General features: G+C 40.8%; 1 protein-coding gene across 3 annotated transcripts in view; it reads right to left on the bottom strand.

Moving 5' to 3' along the window:
• Positions 1-419: 419 nt before the first annotated feature.
• The window catches only part of BMT2 (base methyltransferase of 25S rRNA 2 homolog), a 168,207-nt gene continuing 145,067 nt past the window's right edge, over positions 420-23,559 (bottom strand). For all 3 annotated transcript variants that reach the window (XM_029616370.1, XM_029616372.1, XM_029616371.1), the window contains one exon: positions 420-1,618. In XM_029616370.1, coding sequence (XP_029472230.1) covers positions 989-1,618 — 630 coding nt within the window. In that variant the 3' untranslated portion in view covers positions 420-988. The remainder of the gene's footprint in view (positions 1,619-23,559) is intronic.

The raw sequence follows: 23,559 nt of genomic DNA, 5'->3' as shown, positions 1-23,559 counted from the left end.
AGGGAAAAATATGATCTACCTCCACTGTATTAAGTAAAATTGATGTTCCACCATTACTTCTCTCGTTAACAGAAAATCTGTTGCTCAAACCAGATATGTAAAGATGATGTTCTGGCAGTATGCAAAATGTTAATGCTACTACAAAAATGTTGTAAAATTGCAAAACAAAAAAAAGTTTCTAACCCTGCCATCTTAAGCATTCATTGTTTCACAGAAACTGCTACGTACTAGTTTTCAGAAAGAATATCAGATTTTTTTGTAATTGGCAGATACAGCTGGTATTTACCAGTTAAGGATTTCGGAGGGTAAAGCAGCCTTTTTTTTAAAACAGCAGTTGTTCTTTGATACACACATACACACACACAAAACAATGGCCACATATATTTGTCAAATAAGAAAAAACGCCACAACGATCCAAACAAGTTACCAAATTCACCTGCACATTTACTATTAAAGTGCAAACTACAAACACATTATAGGCACCATGCAAAATGTGAAAGTCCCATGAGTCTACCTTCCTCTTCAGAGGTTTAGCTGGTTTCAGCAGTGATGATACCGTCTTAAATATTCTTGAGCAGCAAACCTGAAATGTAATGTATTAGATACTGATCTTACAAGTTATTGTTCTACAAATATTTTGGGGAGGTGGCATGTAAGCAAAATTGTGTAAAAAAAAGTTCACACTTCCCAGCACTGAAGATGAAATAGTACCTTTCATGAAATATCAGCTCTGCATACACCCTTCAGGAAATTACAGCTGCTTAAGCTAGACATTATAGTAAGAATGTTACATGAAACTTGTAATCCTGAAGTAGAGTTCCCTATAAGAATAAACTTTGAAATACAGATGTAAGAAAAAAAATAGCAAACTTTGTAATCTGTTAACAGTTTTTCTAGGCAACCCCATGTTTATGATTTGAAAGTGTTAGTCTAGTAAAGTTAGTTTGGCAATACAGTAGCTCTCACTCTCAGGGCAGTTAAACTTGCATTAACTTAAAAGTAATATCGGATCTTCTAACTCGTAGAAAGGAATGGAGCTAGCCTGGCTTTCTCCAGAGTCTGAGTCATAAGGAGTATTGGGCAGCTCGATGAAATTACAGGCTAGTTGCTCATCTTCAGTGTCCGATCGGGCATGATAGGGAGCGCTAGAGTATTCCTCCTCTTCCACATTGTTGAAATCCTGAGGGATGTACAACATCTCTGGGTAATTCCTGCTAACCAAATCACTCGTAGTTTTCAGTGAAGTTTTTCGAAACGCCATCAGATGCATGTGGGAGAACTTCAAGTATTTTAAACGTTTAAAACCGAGGGATTCAATAGCAATCTTCCAGCTTTTCATCATCATGGCATGGCGGTTCTGGTGGGAAGAATCAGGAGTAATGATAAGTAACAAACCATTCAGTACTAGAAGCTCATGGGCCTTCTTGCAGCAAATCCAGCGCTGGTAAGGAGAGGGAAAGTAGGAGAGGAGGAGTGAAAAAACCACCACGTGGAATAATTCCCCAGGGAGGGAGTCGATGGGATTCTTCAGCTGCTTCAGAAAGGCTTCTACGGCATCTTGTGCAAGCTGAAGAGGCTGTTGCAGCTGCATATTCAGGAAATCACATTTGTACACACTCTGGAGAGGAACAAAGATGAAAAGCCGTTCAAGGCATTTTGAATAGATACATTTCGATTAACTGAGGAATAAAAAAAAATTAAATTATTTTACCCATAAGGATTTGTTCTCAGATGAGAAGCAGTGCCAGTGGAGTGACACTTGCAGGTCATGCAACTGTTGTACGCATTGGTTTTCTGAGACAACCCCTACCCCTCTTTTTATACGTGTGGTAAAGTGCCACTATGACCATGGGACCACCCCCTGCTATACAGGAGAGATGAAGAACAACCTCCGAAAAGGGAAGGGTTGTACAATTCCACTGAACCACTGTCATCAGAAAACAAACAATACAGTAAAGAGTTTCACTTTCTTCCTCTTTAGAGAAGCGGCTTCCATGGAGGAACATGTGGGGTTAATGCGCCAGGGCAGTAGGTCTTAAATTTGTCCTACTGAAAGCACAGCCACAGCAAGTGTGTGAAATAAGTTTATATCTCTATTAAGGCTCCAAGGTATACAAATATCTTTAATGCATATTCATTGTAGATGTTCTGAAAACCCAACTGGTTCTGGTGTACAACAGGACAGGTTTGGAAACCAATGAGTTAGAGGTTGTTTTCAAATACCAAAAAGTGAAAAAGCAACAGAAAATGTTTTTTGTCAGAGAATTTTTCTCTGATTAGACTGCGTCCATGGCTAATACAATCTGGTATTTGAAAGCAAAGGCTTATGGTTATATTCAAATGGGAGAGATCTGATAAGCAAGAATTTAAGGGCCGGATTTTAAAAGGGTTACGCGCGTAACCCTTTTAAATCCCCCCTGCGCGCGCTGAGCCTATTTTGCATAGGCTCGATGGCGCGCGCAAGCCCCGGGACACGCGTAAGTCCCGGGGCTTGCAAAAAGGGGCGGTCGGGGGCATGGCCAGGGGGTGCGGTTTAGGATCGGGGGCATGTGGGCGGTCCGGGGGCGTAGCCGAGTGCCCCGACACAGCGGCCTGTGTCAAGGCCTGCCGCGCCGGCGCGCGTAAGTTACTACTGCCCGGAGGCAGTAGTAACTTTTAAGATAAAGGTAGGGAGGGAGTGGGAGGGGAAGGGATGGGGAAGGTGCGGGGGGGGGGGGGGGGTGTGTGAATGGAAAGTTCCCTCCCAGGCCGCTCCGATTTCGGAGCGGCCTCAGAGGGAACGGGCAGCGCGAGCAGGGTTCGGCGTGCACCCCCTTGTGCGCGCCGACCCCAGATTTTATAAGATACGCGCATCTACGCGTATATCTTATAAAATCCCGCATACTTTTGTTCGCGCCTAGTGCACGAACAAAAGTATGCGCGCACGTAGATTTGTAAAATCTACCCCATAGTTTGTGACCTGGTCTGAAACATTAGTATCCACTAACATTTACCTCATATGAAAGTGTTCAAAGGGGAAGATTTGTACTACTGCAACTGTAAAGTCCAGCATTCTTTTTACAGACTACAGAAAGGAACTCATTCTGAAATATCTTCTCTGTTGAGGCCATGTACTACCTGGATGAGAAAACAGGCTTTTGCCTTAGGTGTAACTAGCAGATATACCAACACTTTCCAATTGAAGTGATGGAGGGAAGAAACCTGGCACAATTAACAACAATGCTAAAATCTGGGGCACAGCTGCCTCCACCTGAGGGGTGTTCTTGATTAGCCAAGTATGGAAATACATGCACGCCCTGCCTGTGTAAAGCACACAGCAACTACTACCAATCACTTGATTAATATTTCAGAGGCCAAGGCCGACACCAATTCAGAGCAGAACCTGGTAACTAGTAATACTGTGCACCTAAAATATCTCTCAAATACGGCTACTTGGGACTAGAGGGCACAGTCTGGCTCCTTGATTCAGAAGAGGTCAAACCATGCATAGGGAAATCATCTTGAACTTTATATACACATACATACATACATATATTTTTTTTGATAATCAGGAAGTTTTTGTACAAAACTCCTACCTGCCCTCTTGGCATGGGACAGATTTTATTGTGTGGATCTCTAAGGAGGAGATTTCAAACCACAGAGGTCCTTAAAAATTGGAAGCAAGAATAGCTTCTGCAGAGTGCAAGTTGGAGATACTTCCAACAGATGTAATCTATATCATTCTTGGACAACCCTTAGGACCCAGGTTTTAGCACGGTTATTAACTGTGCCAAGTTTTTTCCCTCCATCCCTCCAATTGTAATGCATTGGGATCTCTGCCGGTCTTCCCATCCAGGCAGTACATGGCCTCATGCATCTGATGACGTGAACTCTGTCCTTGAAAGCACAGGTCTCAATAAATTGGTTAGTCTATAAAGGTGCAACTCACGTCTTGTAATTTTTGGTAGACCAGACTAACTTGGCATTCTCTCTCTCTGAAGATTTTTAGGACTCAGCTAGCAGAGTTTAGAAGGGGCCACTGTCTGCAAAGGTCAACAGCTTTTTTCCACCCTCTCATGCCCAAATTCCAAAGTAGTCCTCTAGAGTCAGATTTGAAAGACTGGTAAAAATTTCTTCATCCAGTCGAAAACCTAACTCTGGTAGCTCTATATAATTTTGAAACTTTTTGCCTGCAGGGGCAAGGTCTAGCATTCTGGGGGTCTGATTATCTGAGCAAAGCTCAGAAACAAGTACCTATGAATAAACATTTTCTAGAACATTTTTTATAAAACTTTCCAGATTAGAAACATGTACTAGAGATGAAGAGAATCTGCAAGGTGGCATGATGCAAAATGTCTTTTAGCTTGTTCCTCAAGAAAATTCAGGATAGTTTTGCTGACTTGACATGCAAAGGAAGGATAAACAAAGCTATGTATGTCTGTTTTTTTTTGTTTTTGTTTTTTTTTGAGACCATAGGTATGCAGATACATCCAATGAATATTCACTGTGGAAAATCCTTAAAACCAGACCTGTTTGTGTCCCTTAAGAACGTAAGAACATAAGAAATTACCATGCTGGGTCACACCAAGGGTCCATCAAGCCCAGCCACTTGTTTCCAACAGAGGCCAAACCAGGCCACAAGAACCTGGCAATTACCCAAACACTAAGAAGATCCCATGCCACTGATGCAATTAATAGCAGTGGCTATTCCTTAAGTAAATTTGATTAATAGCAGTTAATGGACTTCTCCTCCAAGAACTTATCCAAACCTTTTTTGAACCCAGCTACACTAACTGCACTAACCACATCCTCTGGCAATAAATTCCAGAGCTTTATTGTGCGTTGAGTGAAAGAATTTTCCCCGATTAGTCTTAAATGTGCTACTTGCTAACTTCATGGAATACCCCCTAATCGTCCTATTTGAAAGTGTAAATAACCGATTCACATCTACTCGTTGAAGACCTTTCATGATCTTAAAGACCTCGATCATATCCCCCCTCAGCCATCTCTTCTCCAAGCTGAACAGCCCTAACCTCTTCAACCTTTCCTCATAGGGGAGCTGTTCCATCCCCTTTATCATTTTGGTTGCCCTTCTCTATACCTTCTCCATCGCAACTATATCTTTTTTGAGATGCGGCAACCAGAATTGTACACAGTATTCCAGGTGCGGTCTCACCATGGAGCGATAGAGGCATTATGACATTTTCCATTTTATTAACCATTCCCTTCCTAATAATTCCTAACATTCTGTTTGATTTTTTGACTGCTGCAGCACACTGAGCAGACGATTTTAAAGTATTGTCCACTATGATGCCTAGATCTTTTTCCTGGGTGGTAGCTCCTAATATGGAACCTAACATCGTGTAACTAGAGCAAGGGATATTTTTCCCTATATGCAACACCTTGCACTTGTCCACATTAAATTTCATCTGCCATTTGGATGCCCAATCTTCCAGTCTTGCAAGGTCCTCCTGTAATGTATCACAATCCGCTTGTGATTTAACTACTCTGAATAATTTTGTATCATCCGCAAATTTGATAACCTCACTCATCGTATTCCTTTCCAGATCATATATATATAATATATATATCCCTGAGGCACTCCACTGTTTACCCTTTTCCACTGAGAAAATTGACCATTTAATCCTACTCTGACTGACTGGACCTCTTGAATCTGGCACAATGCATATATCACAGGCAAGATGGAGCAGATAGAATCAGAATCCACCGCTGTGCTGTGGCCTGTGAACCCTTCCCCAATGCTACTGGAGATCCTGCTGGTTTCTAATAGAGGTAAAAGATGAGGCGGCATGGAAATCTTCCCAGCCAAAAAAGGGAGAAGGGACTTGCATAGAATCATGCTCCCTCCCCCCTTCCCCAGATTTCACCAAGACCCTTGCTTTGAGTCCTACGAGCCCCACATCCACTGCATCGTGGTCTCTGACGCTTGACGACTGCATTTAGGGCTCAGCAGGAGTCGTATGCCTCAATGGTACATCTTATGTGCTGATGACAGAGTGCACTGGCGATACTGAACTTTTCTGTGCCAATGGTAGAGACTATATTGAGGTCTCATGTTTTGATGGCCCCAACTGTGCCGAGCTGTGACGCTTTGATAGCATCAACCATGCTGAAGCTGCCAGTGCCAATGCCCCCAGGCCTAGTTGACTTTAGTTGATGTGTCACAGTCCTGCACCAGTGGCACAGAGGAACCTTGTGCTCTTTTGCATGCTCCAACAGGGTTAAATCATCAGATGCTTGACCCCGATACTGCATCTGCAGCATGGGGAGCCATACTTTACTCACCACACACGAACTCACTGAAGAGGAGGAGATCTATTGACCCTGGCCATTTTATAGGCCCAATTTTTCTGTAAACCTGGGGACATCTGGCCACAACTGTAATAGCTGGAGAAATTATGGTAGGGCTCAGGCATTTATAAAAAAAATTATGTCCATCAGTGATGGTCATCTTTCATTTGCAGATGCAGTCCTTGAAGCCACTAATGTAGACTTCTTAGGCTTGGGAATATTCTTCAAACAATCCTTTTTTTTTTTTTATAGTGAAAAGTACTGTTATGGGGAGCTGCCAAGTTAGTGAGGCAGAAGAGAGAAAAAAAACAAAACAAAACTGATTTAGATAAAATTTCCAACAAATGAGAGGGAAAGAACTAGGTAAACTATGAGTGGAACAGGCTCAACATAAGTTCAAATTTTGCAATTTATCCATTTAACAAAGTTATAATAAATGCTATAATAGTATTGCTTGGTCTCAACTGTCTCCATGTTTCTGCACATATTTCTTGGTAGTCACATTGGTGGCTCTAACAATAAGAACATAAGAAAATGCCATACTGGGTCAGATCAAGGGTCCATCAAGCCCAGCATCCTGTTTCCAACAGTGGCCAATCCAGGCCATAACAACCTGGCAAGTACCCAAAAACTAAGTGTAATTCATGTTACCATTGTTAATGGAGGTGGCTATTCTTTAAATGAACTTAATAGCAGGTAATGAATCTGGATTTTCAGAAGGCATTTGACAAAGGATGTGGTTAGTGCAGTTAGTGTACCTGTGTTTAAAAAAAGGATTGGATAAGTTCTTGGAGGAGAAGTCTATTACCTGCTAGTAATTAAGCTGACTTAGAAAATAGCCACTGCTATTACTAGCAACGGTAACATGGAATAGACTTAGTTTTTGGGTACTTGCCAGGTTCTTATGGTCTGGATTGGCCACTTTTGGAAACAGGATGCTGGGCTTGATGGACCCTTGGTCTGACCCAGTATGGAAAAAAATACAAAATAAATAAAAAAGACCCTCATGAGAGACTCGGCAGGAAATTAAAAAGTCACAGGATGGGAGAAAATGTCCTATTATGGACTGGTAATTGATTAAAAGACAGGAAACAGAGTAGAACCAAATGATCAGTTTTCCCAGTGGAGAAAGGTCAACAGTGGAATGCCTCGGGGATCTGTATTGGGCTCAGTGTTGTTTAACATATTCCTAACTGATTTGCAGAAAGAAAGAGGTGATCGAATATGCGAATAATATAAAACTATTCAAAGTTGTTAAAACATGAATGGGTTGTGATATATGAATTGCATGAGAACCTTACAAGACTAAGGAACTGGTCACCCTAAACAGCAGATGAAATTTAAATGAGGGCAAGTGCAAAGTGATGCATATTGGGAAAAATAATCCAACTCTATGCATACAAGGCTGGATTCCATATTAAGAGTTACCACTCAGGAAAAGAATCTTCTCATTGCAGACAATATGAGGAAATCCTCAGCTCAGTGTGTGGTGGTGAGGGGAGGGGGGCGGGTGTCAAAAAGCAAACAATATTAGAAATAAGTTGGAAAGGAATAGAGAACAAAAGAGAGATCATCATAATGCCTCTGATTAGATCTATGGTGAGATTGCACCTTGAATATTATGTGCAATTCTGGCTGCCTCTCAAAAAAAGATATAGCAGAACTATAAAGGAGTAGAGGAGTAACCAAATGGTTAAAGTAGTGGGTTGCAAACTAGGGTTCAATCCCACTGCCCCTACTTGTGACCTTGGAGAAGTCACTTCACCCTCCATTGCATCATGTACAAACTTATAGCATCATTTATCATTTCGCGTTAGGGTGCTAACACAGGCAATAATGCAATAACACGTGTGTTAAAAGTGCCCCCTCTTACAGTGGTATAAATAGGGACTGAAATTGATGGAAGTTGCCTTATTAGATATATTTTGGGATGTAATGAATTCAGCAAACTAAATGAGACGTGATCTTTTAGATTTTATTTGCAAAGAAAACAAAAAAATAAAATAAAAAATAAACTGAGAATTCGGACTGATGATTATATGTAAAGCAATGAAGGTCAGAAAGACCAGTGGTGCTTAATATGATGGTCCATTAATCTGTATTTTTTAATCATAGTAATGCAAAACCACAATCTCAAGATATAAATGGTTTTTTGTTGATGTTTATATAATTTTTTGTGACTCTCTTTATTGATAAATAGTAAAGTGACATATTGGTCTCTTGGTCTCTCTCTGCACAACTAACTGGGCCAAAAAGCATAGAAAAAGGGTGTAGTTATTTCTGGTGTTAAAAGCTGCATTGCTGTGTGTTACTTTATTGCATTTGACTTTAGGAGCTGCTCATTACCATTAACTCCGCCCAAGTTCATCCCACTTGCATTATAAATGAAAAAGTTGCATACTAGCTTCAAACAAGCTAGGTAGAGAGTGCATTGTACAAATCAACTCCATTTGTACCTTTCATCGATTCAAACAGCAGAAAACCTTCAGTGATGTCAAGTGCCCCCTTTTACAGTGGTAACATAGAAACATAGAAACATAGAAATGACGGCAGAAGAAGACCAAACGGCCCATCCAGTCTGCCCAGCAAGCTTCACATTTTTTTCTCATACTTATCTGTTTCTCTTAGCTCTTTGGTTCTATTTCTCTTCCACCCCCACCATGAATGTAGAGAGCAGTGATGGAGCTGCAACCAAGTGAAATATCAAGCTTGATTAGTTAGGGGTAGTAGGGGTAGTAACCGCCGCAATAAGCAAGCTACACCCATGTTTATTTGTTTTACCCAGACTGTGTTATTCAGCCCTTATTGGTTGTTTTTCTTCTCCCCTGCCGTTGAAGCAGGGAGCTATGCTGGATATGCGTGTAGTATCAGTTTTTCTTCTCCCCTGCGGTTGAAGCAGGATATGCATTGAAAGTGAAGTATCAGGCTTATTTGGTTTGGGGTAGTAACCGCCGTAACAAGCCAGCTACTCCCCGCTTTGTGAGTGCGAATCCTTTTTTCTTCTCCCCTGCCGTTGAAGCAGAGAGCTATGCTGGATATGCGTGAAGTATCAGTTTTTCTTCTCCCCTGCCGTTGAAGCAGAGAGCTATGCTGGATATGCGTGAAGTATCAGTTTTTCTTCTCCCCTACCGTTGAAGCAGAGAGCTATGCTGGATATGCATTGAAAGTGAAGTATCAGGCTTATTTGGTTTGGGGTAGTAACCGCCGTAACAAGCCAGCTACTCCCCACTTTGTGAGTGCGAATCCTTTTTTCCACATTTCCTCTTGCTGTTGTAGCTTAGAGTGATGTTGGAGTCACAGTAACCATGTGTATGTTTATTGAATAAGGGTATTATCTCCAGGCAGTAGCCGTCATTCTGGCGAGCCACCCACTCTTTATTGACGGCCTCTTGATTTTATGGATCCACAGTATAAATAGTAAAGTGACAAAGAGGACTCTTACAGAGGTACTCTCTCTAATCAGTGAATGAAGCAAAATTTATCACTCCTTGCGGAAATTACCTATGCGATGCGAGAGCAGGGAAATTAGCCTAGCCACGCTTTTTTTTTTTTTTTTTTTGCGGGCGCTATTTCTGCTGTAAAGATAGCATTTTGATAAATCTAGGGGTTAGATTGTGAGCTCATCGGGGACAGGAAATTACCTACAGTAACTAAATGTAATCCACTTTGAAGTGCCTGAAAAGCAGAATATAAATCAAAGTGCAACAGAAATGAAGAAGGGGATGGGACAGTTACCTTATGAAGAATGACTAAACAAATTAGGGCTTTTTAGTTTGGGGGAAGAGACAACAGAGGGGATAGGGGTTTATAAAATTATGAGTGGGTTGGAACAGGTAAATAAATGACTTATTTACTCTCTCAAATAATACCAGGACTAGAAGTTAACTAATTTTCTTTTTAACCATTGTCTTGCTTTATGAAATATCCCAAGTCTCTTGACCTGTATGTTTGTCTTATTAGATTGTAAACTTTATTGAGCAGGGACTGTCTTTGTATGTTTGTACAGCGCTGCGTATGTTGTGTAGTGCTACAGAAATGTTAAGTAGTAGTAGGTCATTCCATGAAAACTAACAAGTAGCAGTTTTAAAACAAATAGGAAAATGAATTTTCCATTCAATGTGCAACCAAGCTATGAAATTTGCTGCGAAAGGGTATAGTCAATGCACCTAGCATAGCTGAGTTTAAAAGAAGTTTAGATAAGTTCCTAGAGAGAAAGTCCATTAACCATTATTAGCCAAGTAGACTTGTGAACGCCATTGTTAGGATCTACTGGGTGCTTGTGAACCAGATAGACCACTATTGGAGACAGGATGCTGGGTTCAGTAGATATTTAGACTGACCCAGCATGGCATCTCTTTTGTTCTTATGTACGAGATGAAGCAGAAAAATTACATGATCCAAGAACACTTGAGAAATGGTCAAGTACTTGACAGTTAAGATTTAATGCAAAAAAGTGTACAAGCATGCATTTGGGGAGCTGACCTTGAAGAGTGCAGTACATGATGGGGTTGAGATATGGATGTGCACCAATCACAGACTAAACAAAGTGATCACATCTGAAAGTCTGAAGGTAACAAAGCAACACAATAGAGAAGTGATGAGAGTTGGAAGGAGGTCCAGAGTGCAAAGAAAGGGTACGAGTGATTAAATAGTGAAGAGATAGATAAGATACACTCACTCATGTTTTTTTTACATACTTTTATAAAGATATTTTTCTAGTATGTAGTAAAGGCCATTTAGGTATTCTTCAATCATGCTTATCCACTTTAACAGGATAAAGAATACCCGGTGTCATGGGCTCACAGGATAGGCAGCTCAGGATTTTGATCTCTCCTGTTATTCAGGAGAAAGGGAAGCATCAGGTTACTAGGGAACAGGCTTCCAGATGCAGACACACCCTAAACAGGAAAGCCTGAAATGCTATCAGGAAGAGGGGGAATCAGTCTTGCTGTCAGAGCTAAGTCTCTGTATATCAGAGCAGTACCTTTCAGACTTCCAGCATAAGGAACTGATTTATTTGTTTGCTGCTAAGAGACTGTTAACCTTTATTCTGCTGCCAGGAAGCATTTCTTTTGCTGTGCCTTTTGCTAAGAGAAGCTGTCTTTGTTTAGGGTTTTCAAGCAGTGCTGGAGCATCAGAAACTGGATGGCAGCTTGGCTTTAAATAAACTCCTTAAGAAGTGCGATTGTGTAGCCAGGTTTGGGATGGGGTGTTGGACAGTCAGTCAGTCAACCTCTCTCTCCTACATGTGATGTTAGAAATGAGATCCGATACCACCCTTGCACAAGGAGGCAGCTTACAGAAACATTATTTTCTTTGGGAGAAGTGAACCTTGGATACTGGAGCAGGGAGTGTGGATAAACAGCTGTCTGGTGAGGCACCAGGCCCAAGCTCAGTTACAATAAGCCCCCAACAGCAGCAGCTGCATGCTGCCCTACTCCAGCACAAGGAGCAGGCCAGATCCCAGCAGAAACTCAAGGAACAGCCGCAAAAACAGAAATTAGCATGGCAATTGCTGGGGCAGGCGTCTCCAACAGGAGGATATAATTTCCATCCTCACCAGAGATTCAGCTGGAACCAGCAGATGACCAACACCTACTTGCTGGTGCGAGAGGGGGCTTCATTGCAGTACAATGGCTCAAGGGTCATTGGGTACTGCACATTCACCCATTCTGGGTGGAAATGGCACAAGCAACATATGCAGCACTGCTACCAGAATTCAGCATGGACCATGTCCAGGTGAAGCTGCCATCCAGGACAGAGTGCCTCTCACTGAGAACAGCTACCAATATAAGTTCCAGAAGCTATGATATCAATCGGGATCTGACCGAGAATCTTGATGCCTAACTGCATAAACTCTGCAAGTGCTGGTTAAAACCCAATGAGAGAAGCGCTGCAGCAATTGTCAAGATAATCATGACAGAACAATTCCTATGGATCCTATAAAACATAATAGTCACCTGGCTGGCAGAACATCAGGTGCTCACCCTGGAGATGGCAGGTGGCTGGCTAGAAGGGTTCCTCAAAGCTGAGGACCTGGTATTGCCTCGGAGGAAACCCCCTCTGGCCAAGGAGAACTCCTGTTGGGGGGGGGGGGGAATTAACTCCAGAGGGGGATTCTAATCTAAGGGGCCCCAAAACCTTATTACTAAGGTCTAATAAGAAGTCCATAAACTCATCTGAAGCCTTTTTTGGGGGAGGAGGGGGGGGAAGCCTATATAGTACTTTCCCTGGACTTGAGAAACCCTGTGTGAGCACTGCAGCCAGGCTGGAAAGGAGAACCCAAAATACTCCTTCATAGATTGTGGTTTTACAGACATCTCAGCTTCCACCTCAGGACATGAACATCTTGGGATTTATGTATGACAATGTGGGTGTAGAGTCTATGAGGTCTCCACCAGATGGCCCTTGTCCCCAGCCCTCATGTTTTAGTTGTCTATATTACAGGCTATGCCATTCAATACAGCTCCTCCCCAGAGGCTTGCAGGAATAGGCAAGTCTGTTAGGCAATAAGGGGGGGTGGGGGGTGGGGGGTGTGCTCTCCACTGTACCAATGAAAAAGGCGCGAGGTAACTTTCAGGTACTGTAGGTATTTCCCTATCCCCAGAGGGCTCACAATCTAAGTTTGCATCTGAGGCAATGGAAAGTGAAGTGACTCGCCCAAGGCCACAAAGAGCAGCAGCAGCAGCAGGATTTGAACCCTGGCTTCCCTGGTTTTCAGCCTGCTGCTCTAACCACTAAGTCCTCAGCTTAATAAAGGAAGGGAGACACACTGCCTTGCCAGACTTGGTGATAGATTGGAGGAAAAAGGGATTTGGAAAGTGAAGGTTTTTTCTATTTTTGCTGATTTTGACTAGCAAACCCCTTCACCCCCTATAAGAGGAGGCTGCAGAGACCTGTGAATTAGATTAAGTATTTTCATAGACTGAGTTTCCAACTTTGGGAAGGAAGTATTTTTACTGCCTCCTTCCTTGCCCAGATCTGGACTGTAATACCTGTTCCAGAACCGGCCCTTCTTTCAGAAGGGTCACAAGCTATTCTTTAGAAGAGGAAATTGGAGAAAACGACCATCCGGAGACCCCCAATCAGAGTTCCCACCTTGGGACATGGTATACAGGCAGGTGAAGATTGGGAATGACTCTTCTGGAAAATCAGGTACTGTGGGGAAAGTGACATCCGCCCTGATTAGGATACCCCAAGTTCCTTTTGACAAACATTCATCTCAGATCATGGATGGATCTCAAGTTCCAAGTTTCAGCACTAAAGAACACTTCCACAGAGGGATACATTATTTAAACTTGTACTACATCAAAGACAAGGAATCTGGATGCATTTGGACATTTTATTTATTATTTTATTGATTTTCCTACAATTAATATCAGTAAATATTTTGAACACCTTGGGAGAGACTGGCCCCACTTTCATGCTCTAATAAAAAGACCCACAAGTGACACCACTCTTGCAGAACTCTTTCCCCTCTCCCCATCCGTTGAGTCCTGTCTTTTTTGTCCAGGTACCTGTCCCAAAGAGCAAGAGTAGATGTGGTAGACCTGATTGACAAACTGTAGAGTAGTAAATCACCTGGACCGGATGGTATACACCCCCAGAGTTCTGAAGGAACTAAAAAATGAAATTTCAAACCTATTAGTAAAAATTTGTAACCTATCATTAAAATCATCCACTGTACCTGAAGACTGGAGGATAGCTAATATAACCCCGATATTTAAAAAGGGCTCCAGGGGAGATCCGGGAAACTGCAGACTGGTTAGCCTGACTTCAGTGCCAGGAAAAATAGTGGAAAGTGTTCTAAATATCAAAATCACAGAGCATAGAAAGACATGGTTTAATGGAACAAAGTCAGCATGGCTTCACCCAAGGCAAGTCTTGCCTCACAAATCTGCTTCACTTTTTTTGAAGGAGTTAATAAACATGTGGATAAAGGTGAATCGATAGACGTGGTGTACTTGGATTTTCAGAAGGTGTTTGACAAAGTTCCTCATGAAAGGCTTCTAGGAAAAGTAAAAAATCATGGGATAGGTGGTGATGTCCTTTTGCGGACTACAAACTGGCTAAAAGACAGGAAACAGAGAGTAGGATTAAATGGACAATTTTCTCAGTGGAAGGGAGTGGGCAGTGGAGTGCCTCAAGGATCTGTATTGGGACCCTTACTTTTCAATATATTTATAAATGATCTGGAAAGAAATACGACGAGCGAGAATCAAATTTGCAGATGACACAAAATTGTTCAGAGTAGTTAAATCACAAGCAGATTGTGATAAATTGCAGGAAGACCTTGAGAGACTGGAAAATTGGGCATCCAAATGGCAGATGAAATTTAATGTGGATAAGTGCAAAGTGATGCATATAGGGAAAAATAATCCATGCTATAGTTACACAATGTTAGGTTCCATATTAGGAGATACAACCCAAGAAAGATCTAGGTGTCATAGTGGATAACACATTGAAATCGTCTGTTCAGTGTGCTGCGACAGTCAAAAAAGCAAACAGAATGTTGGGAATTATTAGAAAGGGAATGTGAATAAAACGGAAAATGTCATAATGCCTCTGTATCGCTCCATGGTGAGACCGCACCTTCAATACTGTGTACAATTCTGGTCGCCGCATCTCAAAAAAGACATAATTGTGATGGAGAAGGTACAGAGAAGGGCTACCAAAATGATAAGAGAATGGAACAGCTTCCCTATGAGGAAAGACTAAGGAGGTTAGGACTTTTCAGCTTGGAGAAGAGACGACTGAGGGGGGATATGATAGAGGTGTTTAAAATCATGAGAGGTCTAGAACAGGTAGATGTGAATCAGTTATTTACTCTTTCGGATAGTAGAAAGACTAGGGGGCACTCCATGAAGTTAGCATGGGGCACATTTAAAACTAATCGGAGAAAGTTCTTTTTTACTCAACACACAATTAAACTCTGGAATTTGTTGCCAGAGGATGTGGTTAGTGCAGTTAGTATAGCTGTGTTTAAAAAAGGATTGGATAAGTTCTTGGAGGAGAAGTCCATTACCTGCTATTAACTGAGTTGACTTAGAAAATAGCCACTGCTATTTCTAGCAATGGTTACATGGAATAGACTTTAGTGTTTGGGTACTTGCCAGGTTCTTATGGCCTGGATTGGCCACTGTTGGAAACAGGATGCTGGGCTTGATGGACCCTTGGTCTGACCCAGTACGGCATGTTCTTAGTAACACACACACGGCTTCCATTGCCTGGGTCACAAACGTTATCCTTCACCCCCCTAGAAAAAATCCCCCCTGGGAGAAAGAAGAGTTGGGAAAAAATAGATCTAGCCTACGGAAAGAAATTCTTTTATGGGCCTTTGTGATCTGCGCTTTGCTCCAAAAGAGGGCCACCTGGGTAAATAGGGTGAAGGTGAAGGGACCGAGTGATTGTGGGGCCACTAAAACTTTGGTAATGCAAAGTTTGCTTTACTACATGAGTTTAAGGACTGGACACCCCTGTGCCCCAAACAATGAGTGCATTCACATCAATGTTCAGGACTATCCCTCAGCTAAAGTAACACTGGGAGAGAGTGAGAGAAAAAGATGGTCTGGGAGTAGTTAAGACACTCTCTTTCCCAGCCCTTCTTGGGAGAGACTGGCCCCACTTTCATGCTCTAATAGAAAGACCCACAAGTGACACCACTCTTGCAGAACTCTTTCCCCTCTCCCCAGATATACACCCCACTAAGCTCTAGCCACAGCAGCTGAAGAAAGATGCAGAGACGAGCAGGTGTGGCTCTCCAAGGCTCAGGCCAGGCTAGTCAAAGATAAGGGCTCTTCCTTTCCTCCTTGAAAACCCCTATCTAGTGACAATACCCAGAAAAGGGAAACTGGAGACATAATTTGACTTTGTTCCGTAACTTCTATCAAGCCCAAGCAGATAATCGTCATTAACTGATCCATACTTAGCAGCAATACCCCTTTGATTAGGACTGAGATAAAGTTAGCCACCCCCAACTGTTCTACTTCTAAATAAAGGGATATTGGCAGATTCCTCTGACCAGCCAATCCAAACTCAAGATAGCAGTTTCTACTCCATCTGGATTATACCAGTTTAAGTAATGCTTTTTTGGCTTTTATGAGGCTCCAACACCTGGTAGATATAGTAGAGAGGCTGCATCAAGAACATGTGACATATATAGATATCTTTTATAGCAAGAGCCGGAGAGGTCAGCTTAATAGGTTTAAGGTTGTACTTGAATCTGTGTGGGAGACAGGACTTGTGGCTAATATAACATAACACAACCAAATATAGATAAATAAAACAATCAAATACATTCTCTTGAACAAAAAAACTACAAGAGATATTGAGAAAAACATGCAATGCTGAACGGACATTATAGATACTTTGTCTTGTAACCAGCATACCATAAATTCAGAGGAAAACCTATAAAAAATACCATTTATATAATTTGGACATTTAGCCCACTGAAGAATATCCAACTGTTTTCTAAGCTGTAACACTGATTAAAAATGAGAAGGATAAATTGTTTTCAGATTTATAAGTACTGTGTCTTCTCCTTAGATCATTATTTTCCAAAAGAACTTGAACTACAAGCAATCATTGTAAAACATGTCTTGCTCTGCGTTTGTGCCACCACCACTATTAGATTTCTTAGACAGGGAAAGATACATTTTACTATGGATGAAGACTCCTCTTTCATTGAATCTACATAGGCTTAATAGTAAGACAACAAAATATATGGCAACAAGGCCATTAGTAGGCTCTGAAGTTTTAGATCAGAAGGACTGTGAAATGGAATTAAAACTGTTCCTTAATTTCTGATTTGTTTAGAAACAGAAGCCCAAACTTTATTTATTTATTTAAAAATGTTTCCATACCGTCGCAACGGTTTACAAATAGGCACATAGACTAAGGTAAGTAAATGTAGGTTATCGTACATTCTAACAGGTGCCAATAAAGTTCGGTTACAATTTCATAAATAAAATCATTATTTGAGTAATGTTGGTCAAGTCCAGGTATATTATTGAGTTACTATCTCTTTGAGATATTACTTCTTAGATGTAGGATTGAGTAAATTCATTCTCATCTGCATTACCCTGTACTTTCATTCTCTACCCTCCAGACTCTTTAGTGAAGGCTTTTTTAAAGAGCCATGTTTTTAAATTTTTCTTAAAAGTTTTGAGATTACTCTAATCTGAGTTCAGGGGGCATCGTGTTCCATAGTATGGGCCCAGCCAATGATAAAGCCCTTTCTCTCACTTGGGTTAATTTTGCTGACTTTACTGAAGGGATTGCTAGTAGTGCTTTGTTTGCTGAGCGGAGGTTTCTTTGTGGAGCGTGTACTCGTATGTAAAAACAAAAAAAGTTTGGGATCTGACACCTATACACTTGCTTCCTCATCACAGTGAGCACACTAAGGGGCCTTGTTTGCAGCTTTTTGCGCCTTTTCCAACTTGTTTCTAATCTCAAGATAGTGTTTTAATAGAAAAAAAACAAACCACTTTACAATGTGTTCTTGAGCAACAGTGCATACTTTCAGAAATTTTGCACAAAATCAGCAGATTAGAATGCACATTCAAATGGGCATTCAGATGTTCAACATGCTGGCAACTTCAACAGAATGCCAGATGCTCTCAGGACCTGTACAGTTCTTTATGTTTCAAAAATGGGACCATAATAATAAAGGCAGAACTACTGCTGCTACAGTAGAGGGGGCCCTCAAACACATCTGGGTCTTCAGGATAACTAATAAGCAAATTAACTATTTAGTAGAGATGTGCTTCGGGTAAAAATTTTGGGTCGGGCTTCGTTTCGGGCCCCACCCCCGCGGGAATTTTTCCCATGGTTCGGGGGTTTGTTTTTTTTCGGGGGGGGGGGGGGCCCAATTTTCGGGTTAGTGCACGCTAATCAGGAGTTAGCACTATATATATATAAATAAATATATACATATACACACAAATATATACATAAATATATACACATACATAAAAAAAAAAATATATATATATATATATATATATATATATATATATATATATATATATATATATATATATATAAGTTAAGTAAATAAGAGAAGAGAATGAGATATATGCAAATATACTGCAGATAACACATATCTTCCCCAAAATAAAGACATCCAGCTTAATGCCTTTGAACCCATCACAATCACAGAGATACAAAATGTATTAAAAAGAATGAAACCGTCATCACACCCATTTGATCAAATCCCTACCAAAATGCTTCTTCTTATCCCGGACACAATAGCAAAAACCCTAGCAGATATTATAAACTGCTCCTTATCACATGGCATCTACCCAGATGACCTAAAAACTGCCTCAATCAAGCCACTGCTAAAAAAACCAAATCTAAATGCATGTGATCCCAACAACTTCCGCCCTATTTCCAACCTACCATTTATAGCTAAAATCATGGAAAAACTGGTAAACACCCAACTATCCAACTACCTAGAGGACCACAGTATTCTGTCCCCAAACCAATATGGTTTTCGCAAAGCCACAAGCACCGAAACACTACTAATTTCACTCATGGACTACCTACTCTCTGGTATTGATGAAGGCCAAGCATATTTACTAATCCTCCTTGACTTCTCGGCGGCCTTTGACACCGTCAACCACGCCCTTCTTCTAAAACAGCTGGCAAACATTTGTTTAACAGGTGCCACACTAAACTGGTTCAAAACATTTCTAGAAAACAGAGGATACAGAGTCAAAATTCATAATAAAGAATCCCAATACCACCCTTCTAATAGAGGAGTGCCGCAAGGATCATCACTTTCACCCACCCTTTTCAATGTCTACCTGCTACCACTCTGCCAACTACTTACAAAATTAAGCCTGAAACATTTCCTTTTTGCAGACTACGTACAGATCGTAACCCCTATAAAAGAATCAAATCTCAAAAACAATGGAATACTGGACAGTTGCCTATTAGAAATTAAACTTCTCCTCAGTCTAAACCTTGTACTCAATGCTTCGAAAACAGAATTCCTGCTTATATCACCGGAAAACAATAACACACTTCCTAAACCACCCACACTCCTTCAAACAACCCACGTAAGAGACTTAGGAGCCATCCTAGACAATCGTCTCAACCTCAAAACATTCATTAACCAAACCACCAAAGATTGCTTCTACAAATTACATATCCTGAAAAGAATAAAACCGCTGTTTCACACTCAGGACTTCAGAACAATCTTGCAAGCAATAATCTTTTCCAAACTAGATTATTGCAACTCATTACTATTAGGCCTCCCAGCTTCTTACACCAAACCTTTACAAATGGTTCAGAACTCTGCAGCCAGAGTCCTTACAAATTCCAGGAAAATTGACCACATTTCACCTATTCTCAAAAACCTCCATTGGCTTCCGATCCACTATAGAATCATGTACAAAACCATTAACATCATTTACAAAACTATCAACCAACACACGCAACTCGACCTACAAATACCACTTAAAAAATTCACCTCCGCCAGGCCTATCAGGGAACACTACAAAGAGTCACTCCAAATTCCAAAGGCCAAAACCTACCAACATAAATCCTTGAGTCTCAGAGCCTTCTCTACAGCAGGTCCAGTTCTGTGGAACTCGATCCCACCTGATTTGAGACAAGAGCCATGCTCTTTAACATTTAGGAAAAGACTAAAAACTTGGCTTTTCAAAAAAGCATTTCCAAGCCTTGAATAAAACCTCCTCTCACTAGCACTAACTCGTATGCAATAATGGAATGTAAACACGAATCAACCAACCTCAAACCCTCTCTCACTAATTCCTGCTGAATATTTATCATACTATTACCATTCACAACTGTGTCAAATTTATTCATTTGATTACCTATGTACCGTTTTATAGTCTTATTTTTTCACTTGCTATTCTAATGTATCAATAGGCTGAAATGTAAATATTGTGCTGTTCAATTTCTCCCCTTCCATCCCTAGTTTATTTTCCTTGTTTTTTGTAACTTTCCCTCTTGCTTTTTCTGATTCACTGTATTTAAAGTTCAAGGTTCTTATTGAAAATATTGTTTTTTACGTTACGTTATGCTTTACACTCCTTGTTATTTGTAAACCGGGTTGATGTGATGCCTATCATGAAACTCGGTATAACAAAAACAATAAATAAATAAATAAAAAAAATATATAAATATATAAATACATATAAATATTCACACACACACACAGTATATTTGCATATATATCATTCTCTTCTCTCTTATTTACTTAACTCATGCCTTTTCTTCAGTAGCTCAAGGTGAGTTGTATTCAGATACCGTAAGTACTTCCCTGTCCCCAGAGGGCTTACAATCTAACAGGGCCATTTATCATTTTGAATTAGGGCCTTAACACTAACACTTAACACTTGTTAGGGCCATAACACTAGTGTTTAGGCCCTAACAAGTGCGTTAAATAGCGCAACACGTGCTAATATGCAAATGTCACATTAGTTATGCAAGTGGGAGGAGTTTGGGCAGAGTTAATGGTAATAAGTGGCTCCTAACGTAAAATGCAATAAAGTAATGTGGGTTTTAAAGCTGGAAATAACTACACCTTTTTTCTGTGCGTTGTGCCCGCATTAGCTGTGCGTTACTGACTGAAAAGGTTTTTATCGCATATGCCAATCGGGCAGGGGTAGGGGGAGAGGGATGAATATGTAACTTTAGTATTTATACTACTGTAAGAGGGGGCATTTTTAACTTGGGATGGGGTTTGGGGTGGCAGTTTTACATACACAGAGGTACAAACAGCAAAGTTGACATCACTGAAGATTTTCTGTCATTTAGAGTGATGAAAGGTAAAAGAGGAGTTGACTTGTACAATGTACTCTAGCTTGATGCACTCTCTACCTAGCTTCAATCAAGTTGATTAACTTGATTGAAGCTAGGTAGAGAGTGCATCAAGCTAGAGCACTCTCTACCTAGCTTCAATCAAGTTGATTAACTTGATTGAAGCTAGGTAGAGAGTGCATCAAGCTAGAGTACATTGTACAAGTCAACTCCTCTTATTTATTTATTTTATTTAGCATTTTTATATACCGACTTTCCAATAACAGAATTACTGATCAATTTGGTTTACATTCTAAACAATAACATTGACAGGTAAATGTCTTACAATGAACAGGTCGATATAACTTGGATTAGTATATATGGGGTTAATAACATAAGTAAAAGATACGGTGCCTAATGTAGGCTAAATAAACAGTTGATAGTTATGATACTTTCATCGCTCCAAATGACAGAAAATCTTCAGCGATGTCAACTTTGCTGTTCGTAATTCTGACTGTGTATGTAAAACTGTTCCCCGAAACCTATCCCATGCTAAACGTGCACCCTCTTACAATGGTATAAATAGTAAAGTTACATATTGGTCTCCACAGAGGCAGGCTTGCTCACTCTCTCTCCCCCCTCTCAATGGCATGTGTGATAAAAATTATTTTTGGAAATTACCTGTGTGATGCGGGAACAGGAAAATTAGCCTACCCATGCCCCCTCCCCCTTTTTAAATATATTTTTTATTTTTTATCATGGGTGCTATTTTCACTATATTTATAGCTTTTTGATGAATCTAGGCCTAAGGTTGTACATGAGGCAACAGAGAAGGAAGAGACTTGCTCAAGATCACAGGGAGTATTAGTAAGATTTATACCCTGCCTTCCCTGGTTTTCGGTCTACTGTTGTAATTACTAAGCCACTCATTCATGTTCACTGTAGATACCCTAAAAGACAGGCATGTTTGTGGCTCTTAGACTGGAATCGTGCAATCCTGCAGTTATAATTTGCTATTAGATTTCTAATTCTTTAGCATCAGAGTATGAAATTGCAAAGAATAATATTCTAATTTAATTTCTAGAAAGACTATTTTCATTGTCATAAGTTTAAAAAATAATTTTTATATTGCATTTATTAAAGCAACTGTTCCAAAATCCCATACTTTTTTCTAAAATAACCAAAAATAGGAACATTTGCCTGATTATTAAACCAAGTGCATCAAAATCTCTTGCATGATAATCAATGTGAATATTCTGAAAACTAAGTCTACTGGGATTCTCGTGCACCTGATTTGGGAACCACCACATGAAATTATTTTTTCCATTTCTGCCCATTGCAAAGGCAAATAGCTAACTGAATGTATAGAAATGTCATCATTTGAGACCTGCAACTGCAGTAGTAGCTTGATTTCTATTCTTCGGGGAAAACAAAATCAGCATTACAAATGAACATTCTAATGGCAATGACAACATTTTATAAGCATCTATGCCGTTTATAGCAACTCTCTCCTTCCCCTCCTCTCCTCACCTGCCCCCTGATCTTAACGCTATTGCAACCTAACTTTTGTCTAATATTTTGTAAATTTGTCCAACCTTGCCTTGCCAGTTACCGACGTTGAATATCTTCCCATTTTACCCCGCTTGCCTTCCTAGTTCCCAAGTTGTAGTTAATCTATTCTATCTCCTACCTTTGTAAATACTATTAATGTGCTGTTAGATGTTTGCTGTTCCCTAGTTCATAGTTTACTGTTCCATGTAAAGGCAACGCCTAAAGTTTTTAGTTATCTGTAAACAGATACGATGTGCAAACGGTTGTCTGTATATAAAAGTTTCTAAATAAATAAATAAATAAATAAATCTATACAGAGCTCTGGGTTGTTAGGGATGTGCAGAGGGACGCCATATATTGCATTCGGGATTCGTATTCATTGGGGGCAGATACGTTGCATCGGCAAGGGGGCCCCTGAGAGAGAGGGGGTCCCAGAGAGAGAGAGAGAGAGAGAGGGGGTCCCAGAGAGAGAGAGAGAGAGGGGGTCCCAGAGAGAGAGAGAGAGAGAGAGAGAGAGAGAGAGAGAGAGAGAGAGAGAGAGAGAGAGAGAGAGAGTGTCCGAGAGAGAGAGAGAGTGTCCGAGAGAGAGAGAGAGAGAGTCCGAGAGAGAGAGAGAGAGACACAGACACAGACTTACTATAGTGCCTATGCCCTACATAGGTATTTGAATCCCTATGGGAGGGCTACCTACTAACTCGGGGTGGGGATTAGGTATGAGCGTCGGGGGGTTGGGGGCCACTTTCGCATTCCACATGAGACCTACGGACAGAACAGTGGTCTCTAGTGCAGATTTGCTGGCCGGAGTGAGGACGCTCACTCCAAGAAGTGGTTTGGGCAACGTTCTCTCTACCTAGCTTGATGGACACTGTACCTGGGCAACAACATGCTAGGTGGAGAGAATGTTGCCCAAATCTCCTCTTAGAATGAGCGTCCTCACTCCGACGGCCA

The sequence above is a fragment of the Rhinatrema bivittatum genome, chromosome 9, assembly GCF_901001135.1.
Source record: "Rhinatrema bivittatum chromosome 9, aRhiBiv1.1, whole genome shotgun sequence".
Taxonomy (NCBI): Eukaryota; Metazoa; Chordata; class Amphibia; order Gymnophiona; family Rhinatrematidae; genus Rhinatrema; species Rhinatrema bivittatum.
Note: the sequence above shows the minus strand (reverse complement) of the source record. Positions and strands in the feature narration are given on the sequence as shown.